The following is a 13,561-nucleotide window of genomic DNA, read 5'->3' as shown; positions in this document are numbered from 1 at the left end:
TTACCTTGACTCCTAAATAATCAAAACTCTTCACCCTTTCCAGTGTTTCCTTTTCAGCACGTACCGGTATGTTTTTAGCCACTCCCTTCCCAAACACCATCAACTCGGTTTTACTAGCATTGAGCTCCAGACCCCTTGACACACAGAAATCCGTGAATTTCTCAACAATGAGCTGGAGTCCCATTGGAGTCCTGGAGATGAGAAGGGAGTTGTCGGCAAACAAAAGGATCGGTACCTTACTTCTGTTCTGTGTAGGGAATCATTTCTGCAGTCCTTCAGGATGTCAGACACTTCATTTATATAGAGGGTAAAGAGCGTAGGAGCAAGGGCACACCCTTGGTGCACACCCGCTGTTTTGAAATGCGTTCAGTTAGCTCTCCTGCATGCCCATATCGCACCTGAGCAAAATTATTACTATGCAGTTTGGACATGAGATGGACCAGGTTCCTCCAGGAACTCCCATCCTATTTAAGGTGAGCCATAGGTTAGAACGGGGGATAAGATCAAAGGTAGTCCTAAGACCCAGTGTAACAACTTATCGAGTATTTGCCTCGCAAAGATCTTCTGGGCGTTATCAACTAGGCTAATTGGCCTATAGTTAGAGGACTCGCAAGCGTTACCCTTCTTAAATATTGTAACAATCTCTGCCGCCCTCCAAGAATCAGGTATCTCTCCCCCTCATGCTATAGCATTGGCATGTAGATTAAAATAGAATGCCCAAATCTCAGGTTCTGATTTATATAAATCCCCTGGTATCTTATCAGGTCCCGGTGCCTTAGCAATTTTTAACCCAGAGATGGCATTTGCAGTATCTTCTAGGCCAGAGGTCTTCAAACTTTTTTAGGTTGAGCCCCCCCAGATGAATTTTTTTAGATGTTGGGCCCCCCACCACCTGACAGAAATTTCTGGAATCTGGTACACTACATGATCGACTGCCACGCGCATATTACAGGCCATATCCGGCGAATACTGTTCAACACAATAAGAGTATTAAGTAAACTGCAGGTTTGTGAGTGTGAGTGGTGAAATGACAGGCGTATTACACAGCCCAAAACATAATTTTCCAAGATAAAATGTGCGCAAATTCTTTTTACTAGGATGCTTTGTTTTACACAGGACATAGAATAATAAAAACACCACCAACATGAATGTGACGGCTGTGCCGATGTTTAGCCACATTTAGACTATCAATCTGTGGGTGGATTTTTGCTACTGCCATCCTCAGCTTGTGCTCCACATCTATTCTTGAATGGTACTTAATCTTTATTACCGCAAGTGCTGAGAACCCAATCTCACAAACTTCTTAATAAATAAATAAATAAATTATAAGTTGTAAAGCACCATGCATAAGTGAACTAAAGGGAGGATTGCTGTGATGAACCCACTATAGGGAACACATTATGGGTGTTTCATTAAGTGGAACTTAAAATATGAAACCTGACTTTGCTTATGGGGGCTTTGCATTCAAGTAGCAGTTGGATGTCAAGCAAAATGTCATATGCATGATGTATACATCTCACACATGAGCACACATAGAATACAGAATAGTAACACATAGGCAAGTGAGTAGCCAGACAATTTAAATACCTCCCACTCTGAACTACAGCTCTTATGGCACCAAGAAAGCAAAGTAAGTTATCACAACCCTCCCCATTTATCATTTACATTTTGTCATCTATTAATTCTTTCACCATTCATTCTGTCCTTCCATCTGTGTCCCATCCATATCCAAACCTTTTCAACCATTTGCAAACCTATCCATCTATTCTCCCATCCATCATTTCATTCATCCAACCCTCCATCCACCCTTTCACTGATCCATCCACCCTTTTACCCATCCATCTACCCTTCCACCCATACATACATCTATTTACTCTCATCCATCCTTCCACTCATGCATCCTTCCTCTCATTATCCATCCATCCTTTCTCTCATCATCCATCCATCCTTTCTCTCATTATCCATCCATCCTTTCTCTCAGTATCCATTCACCCTTTCACTCATTATCCATCCACCCTTTCACTCATCTATCTTTTCCATCCACCCTTTTACCCATACACCCACCATTTCACCCATACATCCACCATTCCACTCACCATTCCACCCATACATCCACCATTCCACCCATACATCTATTTATTTACCCTTTCTCTCATCCATACTTCCACTCATTCACTCATCTATCCATCCTTTCCCTCATCCTTTCATTCACCCCTTCACTCATCCATTCATACTTTCACTAATCCATCCAGCTATTCACCCATTCCTTCTTTTATTCACTCACCCCCTTTTCACATTAATTATGGGCTAAGGCTTTGTCTGTAGAGTTGCAGACAGAAGAGGCCCATCAAGAACTTAGCCCCTGCTGTATTTCCTAAAGCAAGGGATGGGGTGAGGTGGGGGGAGGGTTCACTATGCCCCTGTACATAGGCAATGTGAAAACTTGAGCCATGCATGATACACAGTGCCAGGACCTGAGGTCACTGTGACATGGTGTTGTTTCCAAGGCTTTAAGTGGGGGTCTCTCCAAGGGGCCTGTCTGATGTAATTAAGGGTGTGTCTTAAAACACTGAAGCTTAAAATATGTACTGAGCATAATGTGCAGCAACTGGTATTTTGCTGTTTCTATCATTGCATCCAGTAACATTAGACCTACAACAATCCATGAAAATAGGCTTTGTCAATGGATTTTAGTTGCATAAAATGAAAAAGCTGCAACTATGGCTTCCTTGTATGACACATTTTGTCTGCAAAACGTCTGAAATACACATTACATATGAATGATAAAAAACACTATTTACAACATTGTGTTTAAAAATTACACAAGGTCATGAGGGCAAGACTCTGTAGAACAGAGCTGGCTCTTTCACCCCCGCGCCCCCCCCCCCTTCACTCCCACCCCCTTTAAAAGGCTGGGACCCTGGGCCAGAGCCCACTGTACCCATGCCTTAAAACTTCTCTGGAAACTTTGGTCCTTTCTGGGAAGAGCTAACTCTCCCAGGAGGGGGTTAATTCACGGAGTTGACAGCTTCAGCTGCAGTGGGAGGAGAGGGGTCTCCTCTGCTAAAACGAAAGCGTGTCTGTTTGTTTTCGTTTTTAGCAGAGGAGACTCCTTACCTGCACTGCAGCTGAAGCTGTCAACTCTGTGAATTAACCCCCTCCTGGGAGAATTACCCAGGCAAAAGAACGGGCCCCTCCAGCCATACCAGAGTGCTCCAAACAAAGGGAAGATTGGAGTGGAGTGCGCGCCCCCCCTGGGATGGTGTCGCGCCCCCCCCAGGGGGGCGCGCCCCACAGATTGAAGAACTCTGTTCTAGGCTAAAGATAATAGCTGAACCATAAGATTCTGAAGTATCACAGCAGGGCAGATCCATAGAAGATCCTATATTACCACCTGTACTTGAGGGGGCTTCTGCAAAAACTCATACAGAGTAGAAAAATGAGATACCCACTTATCAGCCGGTATATGATGTTGGTAACTCTTTGCATTATTGTTATCCGCTCTAGTTTGGGCCACAGTGCGCCAAAACAAACTATTATAATTTGTTTTAACCGCAAGCAACATGTCTTCCCAAATTCTGTCATCCCAACTCTTTTTAGCATATTTTAACGAGACTTTATAAGCATGCCTGGCTTGGGCTATTTCCCCTCGTAGGAAAGCAGTCCTTAGGGAGCATTTGTCTTGTTTGCAGGAAAAATCATACCATTTGATATGGTTTAGCATATTCTAACAGCACCTGATCCTAATGACAGGTGCATGCTGGAAAAGTAGAGGACATTCTATTTCTAACAACTATCTACAGGCATAATTTCCATAGGTTACTTTGTGATAATGTGAATATATATGACAGGGGCAACAATGCAGATGTTACCTTGTGTTCACACCAGCTGACATGGTGTGGTTGGAGGTTGTGGCTCCTTTATGCCCCTGGTCAGATCTGCTCATCTGAGGAGCAGTCATAGGCCTGAAACACAAAAATCAAAAAAGGCAAATTAAATCCTGAGTCTTATTACTATCTGATAACAGTAAATAAGCGTTTGAATCCAACACCAATAGCAACATAGGAGCAGTTTGGTAATCACAGAAATCTTGATACAGATTACCTTTTGGATCCCAAACAATCATGCATGAGTCAGCCGCAGTCAAACTAGAACCGTCCACATTAACACTCTCCAAACCACCTGCAATTCTAGATGAACAATTTAATTACCTTCAGTAACGATGTATCTGAAAGAGACATATATTAGTTATAGATTCATTACCTTAGAATAACCCCCAGGCATCATCAATACCCCTGCATGTCCGTAGGTGGAGTCAGTTGAATCTGCGTCTATCGTCATCATCGCCGGGATGACGTCGCTGTGCCTACTTAGAAGCCACCCCTGTGTGCTGACATCAGTTCTGACACGACTTTCCACAGCAGAAGCGCAAAGCCATGAAAGACACTGACCACTGGTGCGCTATAACTAGGGCCCTGTAAGGGAGACCCTATCCCTAAAAGGTAGTTTGCAGAGTGGAGAGGATGAGTTGGGCAGTAAGGAATATATAACTAATATATGTCCCTTACCGAATGTAAGTAACTTCTTCATCTGAAAGAGACTATTAGTTCTAGATTCCTTACCTTAGAATAGATAACCCAACAATACCATCCATGGAGGAGTGCCTGCAAATCAAGTTCACACCAGAAAATCCTGGAGGACAGAACGAGCAAAGTAGCGTCCCTCCGGACTTGACTATCCAGGCAGTAATGTCTGGTGAACGTGTGCATAGAAACCCACATGGCTGCCTGGCAGATATTGATGAGTGGATCTCCATGCGACAAAGCAGTGGTTGCTGCTGTAGCTCTAGTGGAATGAGCTCGCTGCCCCACTGGAGGTTCCTTTTTATCCAGAGCGTAACAAATATTGATACAAAGGACTACCCATCGAGAGATGGTACGTTTTTTGCATGGCCCAACCTTTTTTGACACTCACATAGCCAACAAAGAGTTGATCGTCCACCTAGAAATCCTTTGTGGGCTCAAGGGAGAAAGGCAGCGCAAGTTTTGAGTCCAGATGGTGGAGACTCTCCTCCTCCTTGGAAGGGTGTGGAGATGGGAAAAAGGTGGGCAGAGTGATAGTCTGTCCGAAGCTAAAAGGAGTAACAACTTTGGGCAGGAACGAGGGCCTCGTTCAACACCGCTTTTTTCTGGATGGACCCAGGTGAAAGGGGGCTTAGTAGAAAGAGCCTGAAGCTCACAGAGGTGATGGGAACAAGAAAGGCAGTCTTAAGAGCGAGGAGTCTCAGAGGACAGTTGTGAAGAGGCTCGAAGGGAGCACACATAAGGTAAGTCAAAACAAGGTTCAAGTCTCACTGAGGAATTATGAAAGGAGATAGAGGAAAGAGATGAATAATGCCTTCAAAGAACCTACTTACAATAGGGTACTTGAACAAAGAGGGCTGATCTGATAGCGAAGAAAAGCAGAAATGGCTGCCAGGTAGCCCTTAAGAGTGCCCAGAGCAAAGTCATGCTGGGCCAAAGAAAAAAGGAATAAAAGAACCTCAGAAAGGGGAGCAGAAAGGGGATCCAGAGCCTTTGCTGTACGCCATGCCACAAACTTGTTTCATCGACAAGCGAATACTGTCTTAGTGGAGGAACGCCTGGCTGGCAAGATGACATTACAGACTTCGGGAGGAAGGTCAAAAGCTGTCAACTGTCATCGCTGAATCTCCACTCATGGAGGTAGAGGCTGGACAGGTTCAGGTGGAGGACCATCCTCTGCTGCTGTGACAGAAGATCCTCCCAAAGGGGCAGTCTGATCAGAGGATCGATGGCCATGCTCAGGAGCACGGGGTACCAGAATCTTCGTGCCCGGTCCGGAGCCACAAGAATGACTTGGGCCCGTTCATGCTTGATCTTCTTCAGCACTCGTGGCAGAAGTGGTACAGGTGGAAAGGCATACAGGAGGCCGCAGCTCCACTCGCGACGAAAACCGCTGCTGAGGGTGTGCTGCCTTGGAAACTCCAACGAGTAAAACTGCTGACATTGCGGGTACACTTCGGTGGCAAACAGATCTAACCAAGGCTCTCCCCACTGCTGAAAGAGACCATGTACCACCTCCAAGTGAATATGCCATTCGTGATCCACCAGTCACTGGCAGCTGAGTTTGTCCGCCCTGGCGTTCAGAGAACCTGCCAGGTGTTGAACCACCAGGGTAATGCCCTGATGTTCCAGCCATGTCTAAAGAGGAAAAGCCTCTTGACAAAGAGTCGTCCATTGAAGTTGTCCATGAACATCTGCACTGCCTTCCCCTTGAGGAAGGGAAGAAATGCCTTCAGTGCCAAGCGAATCACCCAGAGCTCCAACAGACTGATATGAAGACCGGATTCCGCCGGAGACCATACTCATCTGATCCCTGCCTCTCCCAGGTGGCCGCCCCATCCCAGAAGTGATGCATCGGTCACCACCGTGAGGCCTGGTTGGGGAAGGGAGAGGGATCTGCCTCTGACTCAAACCACCACTGCAGTTGTTGCGTAGTCCACTCTGAGAACTGGACATAGTTGGAAAGATTCCCCTGATGCTGCGCTCACTGCAACTTCAGGTCCCACTGCAGTGTCCGCATAACCCACCTGGCATTATCCACCAGCAGGATGCAGGACGCCTTGAGGCCCAGCAGCTCCAGAGTCATTCTCACCAAAATCTGGGATAGAGGCTGAAACATCAGAATCATAGCCCAAATATCACAGACACACGGCTCAGAAGGATAGGCCCGAAACCGCACTGCGTCCAGAAGAGCTCCGATGACAGGGAGTGACTGAGAGGGAGTCAGATGTGAATTCGGCATGTTGATAGTGAACCCCAGCGAATGCAGGAGGTAGGCCAAAGTCTTGAGGTGGGAGACGACAGTCTGGGGCGAGCTTGCCGTCAACAGTCAGTCGTCGAGATAGGGGAATATACACAGATGAGCTGTGACCACTGCCATCACTTTCGTGAACACCTGAGGGGCACTGGTAAGGCTGAAGGGGAGCACGGTGAACTGAAAATGCTTGTGGCTAACCGTGAACCATAGGTAATGCCTGGGGGATGGCAGGACAGGGATGTGAAAATAGGCATCCTGCCAGTCCACCACCACCATCTAATATCCGGGGTTAGACAGGACCTGAGCCACAGTTGGCATTTTGATCTTCTCCTTCCAGGGGAAGCGGTTGAGGGCCCTGAGATCCAAGATAGGATGCAGGCCTTTGTCCTTCTTGGGCACAGAAAGTAGTGGGAATAGCAACAACAACCTACTTCTGGCGCAGGGACCCTCTCAATAGCTCCCTTGGCCAAGAGAGCTGAGACTTCCTGGAGGAGGAGCGCCAAATGATCCTCCGACATGCAATCGAAAGACGGTGGCATGGGGAGGGGTAATCTCAAAGGGGAGGGTGCAGCCCCTTCAGACTATTTACAATACCCACCTGTCTGAGGTGATGGCTTGCCAGTGGGGGAGGTGATAGTGGGATCCTGCCCCCCACTGGCTGGTGATGGCCCTGAAAGGTCAGACTAGCAGGGTTTGGAGGATGCTGTAGGGGTGAGGTAAGGGTGGAAAGGCCTGCATCGCTGGGTCCCACGTCTGTAGCCACAGAGAGGCTGGGCTGCTTGCGTGTACTGGTGGCTGATCAGACGTGGTGTGGTGCCCCTCCCGTAGCCACAAAAGGGATGAAAGGCAGACTCTGGGGAACGGGAAGATGCAGCGAGGCCTAAGGATCTGGCCATAGCCTGAGAATCCTTAAAACGCTTGAGCGCCCAGTCCACCTTGTCACCAAAAAGGCGACTGCCATCGAATGGCATGTCTAGCCTGGTTGCTTGAACATCGCCCGAAATCCCAGAAGTCCTCAACACGGCGTAGCGCCGAAGAGCTAGCAACGTGGCAATCGTTCTGCCTAGAGAGTCGGCGGTATCCAGTCCACAGCGGATTGTGAATTTAGCTGCATCTCTTCCATCTGCCAAAGCCTAAGAGAGAATGGCCCGGGCCTCCTCCGGGCCCTGAGGTAGCACCTGTGCAACAAGATCCCAGACTGTATGGGTATAGCAGCCCAAGAGGCATGCGGTATTCACGGACCGCAGCGCCAAGCTGGAGGAAGAGAACATGCGCTTCCCAAGATGATCCAGATTTCCTATCCGGGGATGAGGAAGCGAATGCGCCCTTAGAAGGAGAGGCTTGGACCACCAAGCTATCTGGGGAAGGGTGTTGGGAGAGGAAAATAGCATTACTCGGAGCCGGGTGGTGGTGGCGGGCAATAGTCCGTTCCACAGGAGTCCCTGCGCTGGGATTGGACCAAGTGCCCAGAAGGAAGTCTGTGAGGGCTTCATTAAAGGGCAACAGAGGTTCAGAGGAAGTTGTTGCTAGTTGAAACACCTCTGTCAGGAAGTTAGTCCTGAATGTCACTGTAGGGAGAGCCAGGCTTAAAGCCTCGTCTGCCCTACACACCACCACTACATAGGACGCTCTCTCCTCTGTAGCCACGGTAGGGGGAGAAAGCATGCCAAGATCTGGGAGGTATCCAGACCACTGGTGTCACTCAATTCCTCTCTCCAGTCCAACTCTTCCAGCTGGTCTGTTAAAGGGTCCAGATAACCCTCCCAGTCCTCATCACCACCCTCAGGGTGATAGGGAACACCTTGGATGAACAAGGGAACAAAAGTACCCTCCGGCATAGGAATCAACATCGGCCGACATCGATACGGGTCCATCTCGGGGATGAGGATGGGGACGGCGTCGGCCGAGGGCACGGCCACCGCAGGGGGTGTCATCGCCGGGATCGGTGCCTATGAAGGTTGAGTAAGGTCGACCGGCGTTGATCCGGATCCAGGCCTGGATCCTTGGAGACCCTGTGGTGACAGAGCTGCCGGTATTGGAGGCTCAGGGTCCAAAACCAGCCCTGCGGGGCCCGAAGGCGCACCAGCAGAGTTGGGCCGCCCAAAGATACAGTGGAGGGCTTCTTAGAACATAGGCAGGGAACGCCCCGGCTCCCAGAGACTGGGGAGGCGTAGAGTCGTCTCTGAGTCAGGCACTGGAGATGGATCCTTAGAGCGACGACGCTCTGGTTCCCTCGTCGCGTCTGCCGACTGCCGGGGAGAAGGCGAAGAGCTATGGTGCTTCTTCGCCTTCTTCTTGCGTTTCTACTTACCAGAGGAGTGCGAAGACTTGGATGAGGTGTGGTTGCTCTGCGACCGGTCTCGAGATCTTCCTCTTGAGCGAGACCGGAAGCGACGCAGAGTCAACTGCCGGGCCTCTAAAAGTTTTGGGGACCTCTCCCGCAAAGACTTCTGATTCATGGCCCGATAGTCGGAGCATGACTTCGGGTCATGGTCATGCTCCAGGCACCAGAGGCACACGAGGTGCGGATCCATCACGGACATCAGCATTTGTTCCAGCCATTGGGTTTGGCAATGTGACATCCCTCGCGCACCAGGAGTCAAAGACTCTAATAAAGACGTCAACAAAAGTAAAAAGTGAGTTTAGCCAAAAAATTACTGAGGGGCAAGCTCTCTCCGAATCTGCGCTAGGCTGGCGCCGAAAAAGAAAAGATTGATCCCAGCGTGCAGGAGCAGCATCTAACTAGGCATAACAACGTCATCCCAGCGACCATGACACTGACGACAGATGTGGAGTCGACCGACGCCACCTACCGACGTGCAGGGTTGTTGTTGAAGAAAAATTCTCTAGATCCAGTCTGACGCCTGAGGGTAATTCTAAGGTAAGGAATCTATAACTAATAGTCTCTTTCAGATATACCTTTTCTTCTACCCCATCTGAGTCCCCCTTATTTATTTACTCCTCCTCATCCATACTTATTCCACCACCTATTCTATCAGTTCTATTGTGTGTAACAATTTCCCTGCCATTTCAAGCACAGGTGCCTCTGTTGAGATCGATATATACGATAGGAATGTACACCCTGATGTATGCACGCATAGCAGCAGCAGACCCAATAAATGCAATATCAATGTAAGCTGTGATCTATGTATGCACAATGATGTCAATACCAGTAAATGCAATACCGATGTACGCTGTAACCTATGCACAAACAGTTATGTCAATACCAGTAAATCCAATGTTAATGCACACCATAACTTATGGACGCAAAATGATATCAATCTCAGTGAATGCAATGTTGATGTATGATGTATCAACTGTATGAATAATAAGGAGCATATTGTTAAATATGATATCAATGAGCCCCAAGATACACGTGCATGCGCTCACAAACTTGTATTATTGTTGTCGGATTCATCCACTCCACATCAACTCAAAGATATGTGGTTAGACAGGTCCTGAGACCCAAACCCTAGCCTACCAATTGACAAGTCACAGGTTGGGTTACACTTAGCCCAAAGACAAATGATTATTAGTATTATTATTATTGACATTTGTTGAGCGCACGGCTACCCCCGACGGGGGTGTCCCGGCGCTGAGGATTGCGAACGACAGGAGGGAGGAATTAGCAGCCAGAAAATGGAAAGGTCTTTAATTTGCCCCTGAATTGGGATTCAGTGTCAACGAGACGGAGACTGATGGGTAGGGAGTTCCACATTTTTGATACAACTACTGCAAATGCTCTGCCACCCTTCCTTGCAAGGCGGAATCTGGGGGGAGTAAGAGCCGGAGGTGGTTAGATCTGAGGTTGAGAGACGAATGGACTAATTTCAATCGCTGTCTAAGGTATATGGGGCCTTTACCATTCAGAGCCCTAAAGACTAGTATGAGGGCCTTGAATCTGATGCGAGCAGCGATTGGGAGCCAATGCAACTTCCTAAGATGGGGTGTAATGGAGTGGCGGTAGGGGACTTTACAGATCAGCCTAGCTGCGGCGTTCAGGGAAAACTCTGATTGATCCCACAGATAGGTAGTCACACCACAAACAGGAGCAAGGAGATTGCCCCAATAAACCACATTTAGCCAAAGGCCCACTTTCCCAAAATACCACAAAGTTGGATGCCTCAGAACACTCAGCCAATCAGAACATGACATGTATACCACACAGGGTGATCACACGCTCAGCACACCGGACATTTGGACACGCACACACTGGAACACACTAGCTCTCCCCTAGGTCAAGAGCCATCTGTGTCCCCCTTATCAGATGGTTGTACTTGTTGTTTACAACTATGCTGCTTTTCAAAGAATGTTGAAGTGTTTTATTGTACCCACAAAATGTATATATGTGCAGCCAAATATTCTGTACTCCGTTACTGTCTTCAGACGCGCCTTTGTCGATACTCCCCCGGCTGTGGCGTTTAATAAAACCAACGTATTCCTGTTTTGTCAAATGCCTCTTGTCTTTTCATTTATTTAAGGTAAATTCATATTCAAGCAAAATTTTGGCAAGCCAGATAGGAGAGATTAGTTCATGTAGCTCAACTGCTGTCAAAGGAAGAACCCTGGCCTGAAAGGATTCACATCTGCACAGCGACATTGGTGAGCAGACGCCGTAATTAATTAAAGGTTCTGATGAATCCACAGATCAGAGGTCCAACCAGAGACAGTCGTTACAGGGTAAGAGACTACATGAGATCCTTAGTCCCAGTATATGGTACGTAGCAAACTAGGACAAGCACGTGGATCACTTCTGTTTCTCTCTTAGTCCGCATGCTAGAAAAGGTGAAGGTAGCAACAGTTTTTTTTGCTTGAACTGTTGACACAATCGTTACACAACCGGCCCTTGGTGTGTTATACAAGGTCACTAATTTATAACGCTTGAGCCGTTGAGAAATACACAATCGGTATCCCCCTTGGTGTGTTATATAGGGTCACCACCTCAAACTTATTTTTTAGTTAAAAGGTGGTATTTTAGGGACTGTCAGTTTCTTAACAATGACGGTACAGTGAAAGAAGTGAATGGTGGACTTTTTCGCTTTGACCACTGGTTGGTTTCGGCCAGTTCCCGGAACTTCCGAGTCTGGTTGCGGAGAGTCAAGAGGTATCGGAAAACATCGGGCGGAGTATCGGAGGCGGCCAGCTCCCAGCCTTCCTTGACCAGGCTGAAGGGGCCTCGCACAGGGTGTCCATATAATAGTTCAAAGGGGCTGAACCCCAGGGACTTCTGGGGTACCTCCCGGTAGGCGAACAGGAGGCATGGCAGCAGAACGTCCCATTTGCGCCGGAGGGGCTCTTCCAGGCCCTTGTTCATTCCTTTCAGGGTCCTATTAAATCGCTCCACTAGTCCATTCCCTTGAGGGTGATACGGGGTGGTGAACTTATACGCGACCCCGCACTGTTGCCACAGGGACCGCATATATTTCGATATAAAGTTTGTGCCCCGATCACTTACGACCTCTCGGGGGTAGCCGACTCTAGAGAAGATCCCCATTAGCGCCCGACCCACTACGGGGGCTGTGATAGTCCGGAGGGGGATAGCTTCTGGGTAGCGGGTGGCATGGTCCACCAGGACGAGGATGAAGCGGTGCCGCTGAGAGGTTGGAGGATCCAGGGGCCCCACGATGTCGATCCCTACTCGCTCGAAGGGAGTGGTCACCACGGGAAACGGTTGGAGCGGGGCCTTGATTTTCCCCCCACTCTTTCCGCTGGCTTGGCAGGTCGGACAGGTTCGGCAGTGGTTGTACACATCGCTGCGCATCTTTAGCCAATAAAAGTGGGTCACCAGGCGGCTGTAGGTTTTGTCCTGCCCCAGGTGCCCGGCGAGGGGCACATCATGTGCCAGGTTTAAGAGAAAGTCTCTGAAGTGGAGGGGGACGACTAGCACTCGGCCGGCCCCCAGCTCGGCGATCTTTTGTTCACTGTACAGGAGGTCCTGGTCCCAATAGATCCAGTGGGACCCCGAGGAGTCTCCTGTGGCTTGCGTGGCGGCTTGTTGTCGGAGTCCCTCGAGGGAAGGACATGTCTTTTGTTCCCGACGGAACTGCTCGCGGGTGGGGCCCCCTTCTCGGCGCCACTGGGCTAGTTCGGGAAGGGGCCTGAGCTCAGGAAGTTCTTCATGGCTGGGGCCCTGCGGCCCCAGTTCGGGTTCGGCTGTGACAGTGGCGGGTGGCGGAGGTGCCGGCCATTCAGGTTCTTCGGGCAGATTGTCTTCGGTTGGGACGGCGTCCCGGGTGGACATGGAGCGGGTCGTTACGCAAACCCATTCAGGAAGGCCTAGCATCCCCAGATGCTCTCTTCGCTCGATCTGTGCCCAGGGGGAACTTTCGAGGTCGTTCCCTAGGAGGCAGTCCATCGGGGCATCGTCTCGGACGGTGACTTTCAGCATGCCGGACACTCCTCCCCACTCGAAGGGGATGCGAGCCATCTGGCACAGGCTTTCGGAATTGTCCGCTGACCGGACAGGGCACAGAACGTGGGGCAAGATTTGTTCTGGGGTCACCAGATGGCAGCGGACGGCGGTTATGCTGGCCCCCGTGTCACGGAGAGCCTCGGCCCGGCGTCCGTTGATGGTGACCCACTGGCGGTACTTCTGGGTGTTGATCGGAATCTGGTCTCGGGGGGTCATGTCTTTGTCGCCCAGGGAGGCGAGGCACATGGCCGCGGACTCCCATTCTTCTGGTTCCATAGGGACCTCTTCTTCTTCATCCTTTTCTTCGCT

The 13,561-nt window shown here is 49.3% G+C and overlaps 1 protein-coding gene across 1 annotated transcript in view; it reads right to left on the bottom strand.

Annotated features, from left to right (window-relative positions):
• The window catches only part of UNC80 (unc-80 subunit of NALCN channel complex), a 2,761,828-nt gene that overhangs the window by 722,297 nt on the left and 2,025,970 nt on the right, over positions 1–13,561 (bottom strand). The window contains exon 48 of the mRNA XM_078680564.1: positions 3,873–3,965. Within this exon, the coding sequence (XP_078536690.1) occupies positions 3,873–3,965 (93 nt within the window). The remainder of the gene's footprint in view (positions 1–3,872; positions 3,966–13,561) is intronic.

This window comes from Lissotriton helveticus, chromosome 3_1 (genome assembly GCF_964261635.1).
Source record: "Lissotriton helveticus chromosome 3_1, aLisHel1.1, whole genome shotgun sequence".
Classification (NCBI taxonomy): Eukaryota; Metazoa; Chordata; class Amphibia; order Caudata; family Salamandridae; genus Lissotriton; species Lissotriton helveticus.
This window is presented reverse-complemented; position numbering and strand designations above follow the sequence as displayed.